General features: G+C 33.5%; 1 protein-coding gene across 3 annotated transcripts in view; it reads left to right on the top strand.

The window, feature by feature from the left end:
- Positions 1-17056, top strand: part of LOC130897384 (rap1 GTPase-activating protein 1) — an 848316-nt gene that overhangs the window by 371283 nt on the left and 459977 nt on the right. Inside the window, exon 1 of one of the 3 annotated variants that reach the window (XM_057806215.1) lies at positions 935-1345. The exons of the other annotated variants lie outside the window; for them this stretch is intronic. Coding sequence (XP_057662198.1) covers positions 1263-1345 — 83 coding nt within the window. The 5' untranslated portion in view covers positions 935-1262. Of the gene's footprint in view, positions 1-934; positions 1346-17056 lie in introns of those variants that run through there. 3 annotated transcript variants of the gene reach the window in all.

Here is a 17056-nt window from a genome sequence, read left to right as displayed (position 1 = left end):
TATCTAAAAATTGTTTCCCTCATTTTCGTTCTCCTCTCAAACTCAACCGATTTAAGTGTTCAAAAACTCAAAAGAAAGAAGGTGTTTCAGCGAGTGTTCTTAAACTAAAACGAACTCTGTAGCTATATTAGAACCTGAGATATAGATCTTTGAATGTAGAAAAATTGCCAAAAACCTACAAAAATCCATAACTCCACATTGAATGTCCGCGTCTAGCTCCTCTCCAACTCAACCGATTTAAGTATTTAAAAACTCAAAAGAAAGAAGGTGTTTTAGCGAATGTTCTTAAACCAAAACGCACTCTGTAGCTATATTAGAACCTAAGATATAGATCTTTGAATGTAGAAAAATTGCCAAAAACCTACAAAAAACCATAACTCCACATTGAATATCCGCGCTTAGCTCCTCTCAACTCAACCGATTTAAGTGTTCAAAAACTCAGAAGAAAGTAGGTGTTTCAGCGAGTGTTCTTAAACTAAAACGAAGTCTCTATCTTGAATAGAACCTGAGATATTGAGGATAGAACGTGTGTATGTGAAAAACTCCCATAAGTAATGTACAGGGGGAAATCGCATTTGAGTATAACATGAGAATGGTGAAAATTAGATGAAATCCGATGGTTGATGGCTGATCTGTGCATCAATACCTTTCATTGCAAAAAAAAATTAAGCAAATCGGTTGGGTAGAACGCCTGGACGGACTCGGAATGGAAATCATCAATTTTTTTAATATATAAGATAGAAAAACATGCTTAATGAATGAATAAACTACAAGTTTATAGTGTCAGTGATAATAAGTATTCTTTGTTTTTTTGAAAAGTTTTTATTACAATTGGAAATCATCGTATTAAATGCAGTAACTGCGCCCATCTCTATCATTTACTTAACATAGAATTGTCAGTGATTCCTCGCGTCGACCCATTCAATCCACTTTCAGTGTTGTCGCACCCGTCGAAGTAGGAGGTTATGTTTTTGCTGCGCGCAATTGGATTACACGTGCTTTGACGAGATAACGAAATTGAATAAAAAACTATGTAAATCGAACTAACAAAATGGTAGGCACTTGATAAACTGTTGGATTAACTATATTTTAAGTGCGAGTGTTTGGAATTGAATTTGAATATAGTGCGTGTGATGTCATTTGACTTTTAACAACTATAACTTGCCAGGCTTTTTATGTAGTGATTAGAAATTTCGAGTGATCGTATTCTTGTGCAATATTTAGTTTGTGATATTAGTAGTAGTTCTTCGACGATTTTTCCCATGGGTTTGAAAATGAAATATTTTTCTTCTGGTCAACGGGAATCCTATACTTTGATAGTCAGAAAAAGACACATGAAAAAAATGTGAGTAAAATATTACATATATAGTTTATAACTAAATTCTCGTGTCTTAAACACACTTTACAATTTAAATGTTATTGGTTAATAAAGCTTTGAACGGTAAATAAATATTTATGTATTCAAATAAGTTATTATTTACGATGGTGGGATAATAGAAAAAGTTATGTATATCTAATTCTTAAAACATAAAAGAAAGACAAAACAGCTCATTTTCAAGACAATAAGTGAGTAAATTCCATTCTCTCACTTCAATTTTAATAGTTATTAAATTAAATTACACACATCAAAGTACGGAGTCAACAAAAAAAAACGTAAATATAATTGGTCAAAAACCATACAATAAATGCTTAATTTATTTTTATTTTATTTATTAAATTGAAAATATTTTTTTTTATAATTTTTTGGTTGCTTAAAAGAAATGTGTGTCCTTCAAACTCGGTTTTTTGTTTTCAAGAAAAAAGTTTTAAACTATTGTAGTTCTTCCAATATCAAATGCAGATTATAAAAAATTATATAAAAACCCTTGCCGACAATTTTGATTGATCTACCAAAGGCGTAGATACCTCATTTTATAAATTTATTATTTTTATAAATACTATAATAAAAACAAGTTCAAAAGCTCTACGGCCTACTACAACTTTCTTAAATTTTCTCTAACTTTAGATCTTTGATAACAGTAAGCAATTCTTTGTCGTGGGGCCTTTTTTACGATCGCTGACAGGAATAGGAATATTTTCTTCAGGGATAAATTTCAAAATTTGAGCTTTGTTACTACTACTTTTTGGTTCTTGAAGAGTTGCCGCGAGTGGTAGAATGCGTTGTCCACAACGATTACTGACTGTGGTGGAATGTTAGGTAAAAGCTGCTGATCTTCATGATGATCAGTTGCACCGTTTTTAATTTTTTTAGCAGATATTTTGGTAGGAATATATCGAAGAAATTGAGTACAAACGGCTTCGGCCAATAGAAATGCATTTATGTTTACAATTCGATGTTTTCATTGGGAAACAGTGGAGATGATGAGTCCACGTGGACTGACGGTTTGTTAGATGTTTTCATTTCTTGATTTGGTATAAGTACCGTGCGTATTTATGAAATATTGATTGCTCCTCGCATAACTATACTAAATAGATACATTTGGTAATTATACACTTTCACGGTCACCTGGTTTTTTGGCTCTAGAAAATCGAAAAATGGATGGATTTTAATGATCTTGGTCTCAAAATGTTCCATTTTACGGCGGATTTATAAAAAAAATTAGTAGAAATAGCTGGAATGAAAATTTCTCATAGTTTTACTATTTTAAATCGTAAAAAAAACGGTTTTGCAAAATAATCCTTTACAAAAAATTATCTCATTATCAGATAAAGTTCTTATATTTTTTTTTCGTATTCTACATAAATTAATAAACAATTTAAAAAAAAATCCAAAAACAATCAATTTTCATGAATAGTTTCGTACGATATTCTTCAATGTTAATAGTTTTTGGACCATTAAAAATCGAAAAAATAGATAAATTTTATAATTTTGGTCTCAAAATGTTCCATTTTACGACGAATTTATGAAAAACACGGGGGTAGTGGCTGAATTTGCGGTTTTTAATAGTTTTAAACCTTAAATAGTAGAAAAACTTTTTTTTTCAAAATATTCATTTTTTTATGTAAATTGCGAAAAAAAATATACGAACTTGATTCCACGACGTCAGAAACAGCTATGAAGGATTATATGTAGAAAGTCATTTTTTTGCATTTAAAGTCATGAAACTGTAAAAAATATTTATTTTTTTTAATTTTCGTATTTTTTTTTGAAATCCGCCGTAAAATGGAACATTTTGAGACCAAGATCATTAAAATCCATCCATTTTTCGATTTTCTAGAGCCAACCTAACCTAACCTAACCTAACCAAAAAACCAGGTGACCGCGAAAGTGTATAATTACCATAATTTTTTGCAAAACCGTTTTTTTTACGATTTAAAATAGTAAAACTATGAGAAATTTTCATCCCAGCTATTTCTGCTATTTTTTTTATAAATCCGCCGTAAAATGGAACATTTTGATACCAAGATCATTAAAATCCATCCATTTTTCGATTTTCTAGAGCCAAAAAACCAGGTGACCGTGAAAGTGTATAATTACCATATATTTAACCAGATAAATAGCAGAGGCTTTCGTTGCCAATTTCTGAAATTTCTTCTATTTTGTCCAAAATATCGATAGACCGTAATGAGTTGAAATAATATTTATTTATTGTAATTAGGCACAAAGGTAAACATGATTTTGTAATTAAAACTCATTTAGTCCTAGAATACAAAATGATCTGTTTGGCACCACTGAAAAGAGGGAATTTTGTTAAAATTTTGATACCAATAGTCAACAATGTTTTTGAAACTGTCCAAGAGCGGCATCTGCAGAAGTGAGTTTTACCTCATCATATTTTGATAAAGACTTAGAGAAAAGTAGAAACGAGAAATTTTATCTTTATTTCAAAAATTATTTGAAAAACAAATTCTAAAACGTAAATTCTAAAAAGAGACGTAAAATCAAGAACATTTAGATGCATTAATTTAGAATTTTATTTAGATACCTTTCTTATCCACTGAATTTAATTAAATGTATATTTAATACCTTTTATTTTAGTTTGGATTGGAAATGAATTAATTCAAAGGTAATTCTGTTTGTACTTAATTACTCTATTTGATGATAAAGAATCATCAATAAATCTAACAAAATAAAAGAATTGAATTTATTGAACTGACGTATAGAAAGAAAATAATTTTTGAACAATTCAATTTTTTATAGTGTTTTGACACATAAATTATCTTCATGGTTTTATTTATTTATTTTTTTATTCATATTTAACGTGCTTGGCCACTTTCGCACATACAGGTGCAATTATATTAGTAATTGTTCTATATTTTATGGTAAAGATTCACATTCCTTAGAAATTGAAGCACGAACGCTATTTCTTTTAAGTCATTCAGGGTGTCTTTGTAATTGGTCCTGAATTTGAAATACAATCTTTGGGGGGCATATTTCTGGAATTTATTTAATATATATTTTGTTAAATTGGAACTACAGCTGGTGGTAAAAAACATCAGATAACCATGGGTGGGTCTTGAGTGTCCGATTCTTATCCGTCTGTGAAGTCACTTGGTTGAGTGTGATGTATAGAGGGTAAGGTAGTGTTCAAGTTTTGCTGCCATTTTATTCTAGTTTTTCTTTTAAAGTGAGATTTTAAGTCCTTATGGATAGTTATATTGTCGGTGATGGTATGAGTTAAAGCACTTTTTGCTTGTTGGTCTGCGATTCCAACTTGGGAAGGCAACCAGATGATAGTAACTGTTATTTTTAGTGATGTGAGAGAATTGAAGCGAGTGAGTCTGTACATATTCCAATCTGCTTATAAGGAAGATGAAATTGATGGCTTGTAAAATGCTAAATAGTTCACCTATATGAACGCTGCAAGCTGGTGGAATTAGAGATGATTTGATTGAAAATTGTAAGGTTGTAACTGCGCAGCCTACTCCTGTTCCATTCTTGGAGGCATCCGTATATAAAATTAGATCATAGTTGTCACTAATTGTTATTTCCTTAAAAGCATTTTCGATTTCTTGTTTGGGTGTTGAGTGTTTGTCACATCTCGTAAGGGATGTATTGAACTTAGGTCAATGGTCCATGGTGGGGTAGTGGGAATAGGTTTTATTTGATTTGTCCAAAACTAAAAAGAAAGATCACTTATATGAAAAACGTAGTTAAACCAACTTTAAAATAAGGTATCATTCATATACCATTTCCTCTCGATATTTTAAGAATTGTTCCGCCTCTTTGGAGGGTTGTTGTAATTTAATTTATACGGAGCCTAGTTTTGTAAATTTTGGAATTCTCTATAAGGACGGAATTTTCAGATATTACCAATTTGTTCAGTTTTCTTTTATAAACTTTCTCAACTTAAGAGAATTCGACTGTACTAAAATAATTTTGGTACCGTTGGTGATTTTCATACTGAACACACTGTTTGCACTACCACTACACCAACACTCATAATTACACTATGTGATTCAATAACCAATTTATCGCGTTCAAATACTGAAGGTGAACTAAATATATTAACTTTTATCTATCTATTTATACTGAATTTTTCCACTAATGAAATTCCTCCCGCGAAAAACGATTCCAGCCGGAAATTTCTTTGGCGGAAAATTTCACATTCATTCTTCAACTAATAAACTATAGAGTATACTGTAAAGAATAGGCCCTTTGTCCCTATTTAAACTGTACTTATATTACAGGATCTGAATGCTTCCATTCTCTCTGAAGATGATACTCGCATCAGACAGTGTAATTGTGAATGTTGGTGTAGTGATAGTATAAACAGTATGCCTGTATAAAATATTTTTGTTCATTTTCACATGAAATGGTCATTAATTTGTTGTTTTTTTTTTTTGCTACAAATAAATTTGGTGTCCAATTTCTTTTCATTTTTATTGTGAAATAAGTACGCTTTCAGTTGATTTTTTGAGGTCGCAGATTAAATATTAAACTTTTTATTATTGCTGTTTTCTAGCAATATAAATCCTGTCTTGTACATAGAAGAAGGGTGCAAAATTTTTCTCATAATTGCTCATATTAAAATCAGGTTTGTGCAACCACCTAGAACCTGTTTATTTAGATAACTTTAACTTTCGTAGTTTTTGCAAAGGGTCCTTTTATAACGAAATTTCAACCAGTATGAAGAATTTAATCTATTAATTAAATCTAATATTTACCAACCAACCGCTTAAGTAATTCTGGTCGTGAAAAACTTTTTTCTCTAATTATTATCTAACAACATTTTATTCAAAATTCTATATTGTTTTGATCAGCCACTGTTGTCTTTATTCGCCTTTATTTTTCCCTTCAAGAAGTTGGCACCACATTTTGAAGGGTGTTCTAGTCTCAAAAAATCAGTAGATAAATCGTTTTTATTCTGTTTTTCTCTAAAAGTTTCGTTTTCTGCCTTTCAAAGTTCTGGAACAGAGTTGGAACGACTCACAAAGGCCAAAATCTAGAAAGTAGTTAGAGTTACTCATATAATGGCAATTTTTCGAAATTTAGGTGACAGCAAGTTAAATAATATAACCAGTTTTCATAAAATTTTCAACATTTTTATTTCGAAAGCAATATGTTGGAACAATTTAGAACAAACTTAAAACAATTATAATAATCGCGATAGCTCAAACGTGTGGCACTAGTTCAAAAACCCCATTTTTCCTCCATTTTTCTTTTTTGGAACAAACCTAGAATAACTTGGAACAACCTTCCAAATTTTTGGAACTCGGAATACGGAGCGAACATCTTGGAAGTTGCGTTTTCAATCCAGTTTCTTCTGATATTTTTCTATATGTTCGTTGTTAACTAATTCTTGTTTTATAATCATGACATTCAACTCGTTTTTGTTCTATCCTATTAAATTTAGAAAACATGATAATTTTGGAAAAAAACATATTTATTTACTTATACCCTTTATGTAATAAGAATCGTCAAGCTCCTCAAAATAGCCATTAACTGCTGACATCACCTTCACCAATCATTGTTAAAAATCGTTGACCACCGAGTCATTTTTTCAAGTCTGGGAACAGAAAATGATCTGAGAGGGCTAAATCTGGCGAATAAGGTGCATGTGGTACAAAATTAAACTTTGATTAATTAATTTTGGCCATTGCAATGACGAATGTTTGAGATGGTGTATTGTCTTGATGAAAAACACTTTCTTCTTAGCCAAATGCGGCCATTTTCGCTTGGTTACTTCGCTCAAATGTTGGAATGAGTTCGCATAATTTTCGCCGTTGATAGTTTCTCCTTTTTTTAAGATATTCAATGGAAATTAATCTAAAAAAACGACGCCATGAACTTGCCTGCAGATGGAACCGTCTTTGCTTCCTTTGGAGCCGGTTCTCCCTTTTCAGTCTATTGTTTTTGTTGTTCTTTCATTTCAGGTATGAAGTGATTGACACACTTTTCATCTATGGTTATGAAACGACCAGAAACTCGTTGGAAACATCATCACGACGCTGTTTTTGTTCCATTGTGAGCAACCGCGGCACCTATCCTCTGCAACAGCTTCCTCATGTCCAAATTTTCAGTTAATATGCGATGTACCGCACTTTTTGAAATACCTTGCTAGCTCGCATACTTTCAGTAGACGATCATCCAGTACCAGTTTGTAGATTTTCTGTAACATTTCTGGCGTTGTCACCTTATTTGGTCGACCACTGCGATGCTGGTCTTCGCAGTCGTATGGGCTTGTTTGAACTATGCTACCCAATAGTTAACTGTTGATAACGGAGGAACAGTCTTCCCCAGAGTAGAATCTAGTTCAGGTTTTATATTGGTCGGGCTAATTCCTAATCACATAACGATGACCAATTTTCTCCATGTTTACAAACTCACTGAAAATCTTCACTATTGATGGCTGCCAAAGAAATACTAAGAAATCTGGCGTCTTCAAACTTGAAACATTGAACGTTCTAATACAGAGGTATTTTTGAAACAACTACAGCCATCTCTAGGTCAGGCCAGATACTTTTGGAACTATCCTAGTATCTTGTTTTTTCTTGTTAGCTTCTCAAATGTAATATCTTATTTGCTTAGATATTTCAAGCTCACTCCTCAGTATTACCTTTTTCTGCACCGCATATATTAATGTGAAATGTTGATAAGATACATACATTTTCCCTATGCCCACATCTATTTGCACGATTTAAGATAAATTTGTTTTGATGTCGATCTGTTCTTTTAAATTCATTTCACGATTATATTTTATAAAACTAATGCAATTCCCTGTTTTTATTTCTTATATTGTGATGACTATCATGGTATGTATATCTAGGTCATTTATTGATGTTACAATTTTTTATTTTTCAATAAAAAAGCGAAAAACTATGTGGTCTGATTGCTCCAAAACGTCGTTTCCTGTAAATGATTATTTGATTAATTATAATTGATGGTAATTATCAGTGTTTTACAATAGATAATATATACTTCTTTATAAATTAGGTAATTTAATCTTTGTTATTTAGTAAATAAAGAACTGGCTGCTAACATATTGTCGAAATATGTACTTTATGCTATACATATTATAAAATATTTTAGGGGGACGAAAAATAATGTCCGGCATTGTATAATTTTTCAGTTTCTCAAGGGCTGCCACGCAAATAGTCGCGAACGAAACTATTTGCGATATTTATTTAAGTTTTTTAGACGTTCGGATTTGGTATATTTGATCTCTTTAACCCTATAGATCAGAACTTAGACAACCCTTTCGTCATATGCAACGCATTGCTTGCAGAAGACGGAATTTCCTTTTTTTGCTGTTTACCTCTATCTTCCATGTTTGAGGTATTTTGGAGTCTCTTCGTGATGTTTCTCACGCACTTCATTGCTATTGTGCATAATTAGAATCATATGATGGTGTTCCCCGTTTTTGGGGTGCCCGTTGTATAAATATTATCCAGCATTGGTGATAATACAGCTCCCCGCAGTAATACCTATTGTTCCCCAAATTCCTGTTTGCACCTGAAGCTTTCTCGCCTTGAGATAACTGCTCAGGTAATTGCTAGCCATCAGCTAGATATTTTAAGATACAGTCGCCGATACTACGAGATAATAATCAGTGATTTTTTGAGAGGCATAGGATTGGATTTCGAAAAAAAACCATAAAAAAATGATGAAATCATTATTGGAATCGCTAGAATGATCAGTATAATTTAATGTTTGAAAATGTTTTCATGCTTTCCCCAAGTTTTCAGAGAAGTAATCATGTTGCACTCAAGGTTTTTGTACCCGGGTACTTTATTGTTGTTGTTGATAAATCGGTCACAAATTGCTTCATCAAACCGAGCTTTATGTGTAGCGGTGGTAGCAAAATCTTATTAGGGCCAATCAACAGTTCATGCAGGATGTTTTTCATATCAGGTACAAAATTTTGTCGTTTAGGTGAAAATTTTCAGTGTTTAACCCGAACTTTAATATCTCATTCACATAAGAACGATTTTGAAAACGCCACTCACAAGCCATTGGTGCTCCGTATATTTGATGTTGCCTAATAGAGTTCCTACATTTCCATATGTTTCCTTCAAGTTTCCCACGGAATGGGCAACTGGAATGGAGGCTTATTTATTGCTATTATGTAAAAGAACTACTAATAAACTTCTTTGAAAAGAATCATTAAAAAGTCTGCACTCCAAACGTTTCCAAATTCATGAGATCAGCTTCCAAAACATATTCGTCATGTTGGCCGCGGTTTCGCTTTAGATAGCCCATGGGCAAGGTCCAATTTTGGCACAGTCTCTCCAACATATCGGCCGGTATTTCACAAATAAATACTTCAATTGGCTTCCAGTGCGTCAATCATTGCTGGTTTATCCCTGTAGCCTTAACATGGCACCACATGAAATAGTCCAAATGCGTTAAACCACACGATTTAGACGGTCAATTGACGGGTCCCAAACGTGAAATGAACTGTTCACCGAAAACGGCTCTCAATTTGGCCATTGTTTCGCGTGCCGTGTGGTATGTGCCATCATCTTGTTGAAACCACAGTTAGGCCTATCCAATCCTTCCATTTTGAGTAAAAAACAATTATTAATTATCACACGGTAGCTCTTGCCCTTCACGGTAACGTTCCGGCCATCGTCGCTTTTGAAGAAGTACGGCCCGATGATGCCACCAGCCCATAATCCACACCAAACAGCTACTTTTTCGGGATGCATTGGTAGCTCTTGCAATGCTTCTCGTTGGTCTTCACTCCAGATGCGGCAATTTTCCTTGCACCATTCAACCAGGAATGGATATCCCTCCAACGCCCATTCACCAAATGTTAGACGTTGTGGTAGATCATGTGGTTTCAATTCTTGCACCAGCCGTATCCTATAAGGTTTTATATCCAAATTCTTTCGCAAAATTTTCCACGTAGTGGAGTAAGAGAGGCCCAATTACTGCGAACGGCGGCGATTCGACATTTCACGGTCATCAGTAACACTGGCGGATACATCCGCAATATTTTCTTCGGTTCTCACGTATTTTTAAGTGTTAGTTCAAAATTTATTCACAAGTTTCCGAATAATTCCTCAGTAGCTCGACCAAACTGCCCAAAAACTGAAAGAAGTGCGCGATGCACTCTCTTAACCGAGCATGAATTCTGATAGTAAAACTAAATAATTTGAAAGCGTTGTTCGTTCGTAAGTCGATTCATGTTTAAACTATATACCAAACTGAACAAGTTTGACAATGACACATGCACGATTTACGCGTGATCTGTCAAAAACAGTGTTGCCAAAAAGATACCAACAAAAAAATCACAAATAATATTCATACATAATATTGTTTAGGTTATGTTTTTAACAAAGCAAAAATGGGGTTTTAATTTTTATCGAAAACAATTGATTAGTGGAATTATTTAAATATCAGCTGGTATTTTTTTGTATAATTTGAATTTGGCGACTTGAGCTTCTCCATTATTTTCACTTTATTGAAAAAAACTTTCACAATTACGTGAATAGCAATCGATTGAATATTTGATAGCCGAAAGTATCATAAAAGATAAACTATTCAAATAAACAACACGAAAACATTTTTTTGTCATTCAACAACGTTGTCTAAAACAAATAAATTCGTACGAGACAATTTACTTCGAACGCTAACAATACTACAAGAATTAATGTAGCATGAAGCGTCTACTTAACATACTTTTTCATGTACCACCTGTAACTGTTTTTACAAGTGTTTTTAAGACTGTATTTTTAATTTTTTTGATATCCGATAAACGTTAGTGTCAAATGTACGTTTTCTTAAACTATTTTTTAAATTAATTAATTGAGGCAGGAATGTTTGTTAGTTTGTTTAAAGTTATTATTATTATGATATGACGGAGGTATACATATACATTTGATAATATAGAACCAACTTTGGAATCAAAGTATGGTGTTGATAGAATAATTAACTACTTCCGCTGATCTGTCAGTAAAGAACTTCCTGTAATTGATTATCTAAAACAAGAGTTCAAATATTCCAGAAATGAAAGATCATCATTATTAATATTTCTACCACTTTTTGAATTATTGAGGTAATTAATCTAGAAGAAGACTCTTTTTTTGGAACAATTCGATTCTAACACTATCGTGTCTACAGTCAGCCAAACTTATTATCACTGATCTTTTTTGTGACATAGGATGACACGAATTGAAGTTTAAATATCTTGAGGACCATTTTGGTTTCGTTTCGTTTCTTAATTTCTTAATTCTTAATAATGTGACATATCAAAAGGTCTAAGAAATAAGAAATGAAAGAAATTTATTTAATTTAGTTGATGGGTATGTACTAAAGTGACAACATTGGTATATACGGTTTTCGAAACGTACGCCACTGGTACGGTATTGTCCCATGTGTGTACACAGGCAAATCGTCTATAGTAATAACTACGTATAATTAGAAATAATGTACATAATGCACGTACGAGTTACGACTAGTATAAAGCAATGATGTCTTCACACTTGGAATTCTATCGGTTAACGATTATTGTCTCGCATCGATAATTTCTCACAATGGATGGATACCATCGGGATTGTGTTAATGGAAGGAAACATACTGTTTAGATAAATTATTGGAATAATACATACGGAGAATGTGCGTCTGTATGTGTTTAGAAGTTAGGAATGCTTAGGTTAAGGAAGATATATGTAGGGATTTTTCACTGGAATGGTTAATGTTATTAGAATAGTATTGAAACTACTTGAGGCAATGGTACGTTCTTAGTGTTTAAATCAAATTACGATCATTGAATTTATATATTCGTGGTTTAACGTATAAAGAAGACAGTGCAGTGTATATGGTACTCTAGTGAATATAGAATTTATTAGTTAGTTAATTAAAGTCAATAGCATACTCATATTTCATTGTATTTACTCTTCTTCTTCGTTTTCTCTCTTTTTTTCACCTTTTTAGGTGTCGTAAAAAGTATTCGGTTTGTCCTCTTTTCTGTCTCCTGCTAGTCATTTGATTACAATTGGGGTTATTGCTCTTTTATCTCCCATTTCCTGTATTTCATCTATCCACTTTTTTCTCGACATACTTCTTCTCTTAATAGTATTTTCTTCCTGCTACAATCGCTTTTCTTGTTAGTCCGTTTGTTTTCATTTTGTGGAAACGTCCATACAAATTTAGCTGCTTCCACTTCACTATCCTTATTATTATCTCTTAGGTCATTTATCTTATATCTTCAATTCTAAATTTGTTCGTCGCTTTTCTCATTATGTTTCATTTCAATGTTTTTCATGCGAAAAGCAAGAAGATGAGAGTAAACTCTATTAGTCTCGAGTGTTTTGAGTGGTGCCTGCCATGTAGAGATGCCTGTGGATATTTTGAACTTCTGTAAGATGTAGTGTTCGGTAAAGGCGTGCCTTGGTAGCTGATTCCACTTCTCCAAAGAAAAGAGTCTCGATGAAATTCCGTTCTGGGCATCGCAGGCGAACTCGGTGCTCATGAGATTTTGCAAAAACTGCTCCAGATGAAATTATGTTGAACAGCTCGATAGTATCGATAAAACAGCGACCTTTCTCCTATACTCTAAGCTTTCCAAGTTTCTGATCAACTCTGGAACGCCTATAAGTCTCTTCAGGGCCTTGGAGAGGATTAGAAGCTGTTGCGGAGTATACAACTTTTTGGTATTAAAAAGGATTTCAAATTATTGTGAAGCTGCCTTAGCTAATTCGGCTACTTGACTCTGCCAGGACTTATTGCTCGCAACCTGAACATCCAACAAGTGATATTTCATGTCCAGAAAGGACCAAATCATGAGCTGCAGTGCCAGCCTTCTTTTTAAATACAGCATCCTAAGTCTTGACTGTGGTGATTTGTTATTGCCTACGTATTTGGGTGTTGGCCGAGTTTATTGGGGCGGCTATTTTATCAACGACACCAGTGTGCTATCATCGGTGAAGCTATAGGTCGGGTTTGCAGTTTTATCGAGTAGATCGTTGATGTATAGCAGAAATAGCGTGGGGAGCACCAGCGTGGACATCAAATCTATGTCCAACGAAAGCGACCTGGATGGATCGGTATTTCAGAAAGTAGGTAAATCACTACTTTTTGGGGAAAAATAACTTTGTGAACTGTATTGATATTTGTAACTGCTTTTAATGAACAGAAATAATTGTACAAAACTTCTACATCTTAAAATATGAAGCAAGTTGCATTGTAGAGAGAGTTGTGCACTGTTGGAACCAATACGCCAGCGCCTACGATGAAGTCGTTGAGGCTCAGAACCATCCTCGAGCGTAACAATGAGGCTTTAACAAATAAAAGAAAAAAAAGGTAATGCAAATGAGAGAAAAAAATAATAGAGGAAGAGAAAAAAGATATTTCCACTGAAATATGGTTTCAACTTGGTGTTGCGACCTATTCAGAATATACCGGATATGTTCGTAAGTGAAAGACAGCTTGATGAATAAATTGGATCATCAATGCAATATTGGAAAATTGGAAAAACTCAGTTTGTGTTTCCTAGAGCCCCATTCACCGTCAGTTTTACCAACAATCCGATTATGTTGGATAAAACGTATCAGGTTCAAAATGTTTCGATATTTTGTGTTGAATTGTATATTAAAAACCAACAAGGGATATATAAAACGTAAATCACTTTTCTTTACCACTATCAGAAATTAGAGAAGTTGCTGAAGCTGTTTTATTGAATTTAATGCCGGAAAATTCAAGTAAATTATATAAGACCAAGTATCTTTTTTGTTTAAAAAAGTATTAATGACCATAAATCAATACCATCATCGTGTAAGATTAGATACGTAATATATGTTTATCAACTAAAAAAATTCAACAAAAATATTTAGTAGTCGTGGATGAAGTTTAGTATTCAACTCGCGTATAATGAGATATTATTCACTCGGTGATTAATTCCACTCCTTAGCAGTACTAGTGACCTCGCAATTTTTCTTTGGTCTGCGGGAATAGGAAGAAATCATTTGTGTCAAACTGTGGATGACCCATCAATTAGAAGTTTTGACTGTTCAAAAACGTTTTTGTTTGAACTGTTGTGCGAGAGATCGCATTGTTGTGTTGGAGAATGATTCGTCTTGGTTATTGCTTTCTCTGATTTTTTCGAAGACTTCTAGCAAAAAAATGACCGACATGTCCAGTTATTCCGAAAAAAGGGGCCACCATTTGCTCCGAAATTTTTCGTGCGCGAATAACATTTGTTCGATTAGGCTCGTCTTGAAAGAACTCTACAGTCGATTGGTATTTACTGTCGCTTTTTTGAGCGATTGTCAGATTATGCGGTATCCCGCACGAACAAATCTTTTTGGCAGCGTAATGTTCATGCAATATTGAATGTATGCAAGTGAAACTAATGCCTAAGTATACCTCAATCTCACGGTATGTCAAATGACGATCTTGTTCAATACTAGTTTGATAATTTTTGTCCAATTTTTGCAAACTGACTCCCAGTTTTCCGCGAGTTGCTTAAACGAAAGCTTCTCTTTTCTTTTTTGGCATTTTTTTGCTTTTCTGGCCGGCTTCGACTTCTTTTCAATCTAAATACCTATCTCAACATGCCGACAAATATCGTAAATTGTTTGTCTGGCTATTCCTATTCTTACAAAGTGATTAACCGTAAACGATTTCTTCAGACCTGAATGTATCCGATTGTTGATTCGGCAATATCCGTTTACGCCCAGCATCGATGTTTTCTAGCCGATTTTGAACGACCTTAACACGAAATTCATCCTGTAGGGAAGTCATGGAAAATAATCACTCGAAAATGTTCGGGATTTAATTCCAATTCTTGATCAAAGTGTATGTATAAGCAATCGAGTACGTTCAACATTAAAAAAGTCAAACTTTGTGATGACAATGTCAGATTTGACATATTCAGAACAGTGTTGAGATATCTCAAAACGTATGTAGTAACCCTCGTAGTTAATGGGGTTCAATGTTACTTTAAATGTTAATTTTCTTTCAAATATGGAAGATTGAAAACTGCTTTAAAATAATTATTAACTTTCCTTTCTATAATCATTTCAGTTAGTTAGGTCATATTATAGGCTATAAGAATTTTCTTAATTATATATCGTAATGTTTGAAATAATAATCCCGTCTCCGAAAACAGCTTCGATAATCATTATTTTTCCTATTCAAATAATCCGAAACTGTTTCACCGGGTCTATAATAAGGTCATTGGCATCTGAAGACGTCCAAAACAAATTCGTATCAGAGAAAGAAAAAACGAAGCCCTTCGAGGCGACTGTACCTCTGGTCTTGCTTACGGGTCTTCGCAACAGGTTACGTAACATTTTATTTAGAACCACTGCGTAACATCGAGGATATTAATCATTTTGAATAGAATTCGCTCGGGGTATGCAAATGCCCGATGGGAATCGATGAGATATAATAGTATAGAATTAAGATAAAGAATATTGATAAACACAGCTATTTCAATAATCAAGTAAAATAATATACTTGGACTATAAGGAGATATATTACTACAAAAAATATCGAACAACCAAAAGCAAAATTCACTTTCTATTGTATGATAAAAACTGTTAGTTCCAAATCTACAAATTCCTTAATAACCATCTGGAAACACTACAGGAATCCCCGAATAAAAAAATCACTGATTGTATAAGAAGATAATTACTAAAAAATAAATGTAATATCTAACCACCAATTTACCTTCTGCAGTGAATACAGTGCAAATGCAACAGGTCAAAGACATTCTGCAAATGAAGGAAGCAGCGCCGAGCCGTGCTGGGGGTACAAGGGGTGCATGACATTCGGGCGGCACTAACACGGGGCGGTAAAAGGCAAAATGTCTCTAAAAAAAAATAACAGAACCCCATCATGCAGAAAATATTTAGTCGCAAAGCGCAAAGTGCCTTTCTTTGATCGGCATTTCTCCGAAAATTTTTTTTATTATTATCACAACAATATCAAAATAGTGCGTTGAGCATCCGGGCGGCGTAAAAAAGATAATAGGGCGACATATTTTGTTCGGCGGAAACCCTAGGCTCGGCCTGGCATGAAAGTGTGTCCGCGACCAATATCACGTTTATTATTCAACTATGAAATAAAACATACAAGACTTACCATACTTGCTAAACTGCTTGTAACATGCCAATAAACCAGTTACGTATTCCGTCATATATATTTCCTTTTCCGTTCATTCTATTCTGAGTCGTTTATGTCATCTTCATATTCATCAGTAGTGTCTTCGTTTGTACCATTAATTATGGTCTCGATGATAATTTCAATGGAATTATCAACATTCCATATATTCTGCTCTTATTTCACTGCATGTTAAATATATTTTATCTATGACTGTGCTGGAACCCTTCCGTCTTCAAAACGTGGTATACTTTATCTGTTCTTACTTAATGGAATGTGAAATGGATCCAAGAATTCCGACCACGCAAATGATTTACTGGCGAGTGCCTAAAATAATCATTCCCACGATAAAAAAAAGAGAATTTTACTATTTATGGGTGTGGGGACAAACTATTTTAATTTAATTATTTGCACTTTACTATATGAAACAATGGTTTCTAGACTATAATTATACACATTTTATATAAATGAAGCAGAAACCAGTCAACTATCTTTCTCAATTATGTTTCATTAAATTATGAAATACTAAAATGTAATTCTTTATGCGAAGTTGCTTCCCAACCT

This window comes from Diorhabda carinulata, chromosome 8 (genome assembly GCF_026250575.1).
Source record: "Diorhabda carinulata isolate Delta chromosome 8, icDioCari1.1, whole genome shotgun sequence".
NCBI classification, from domain to species: domain Eukaryota; kingdom Metazoa; phylum Arthropoda; class Insecta; order Coleoptera; family Chrysomelidae; genus Diorhabda; species Diorhabda carinulata.
The sequence above is the reverse complement of the archived record's forward strand: the minus strand, read 5'-3'. Positions and strand labels throughout refer to the sequence as shown.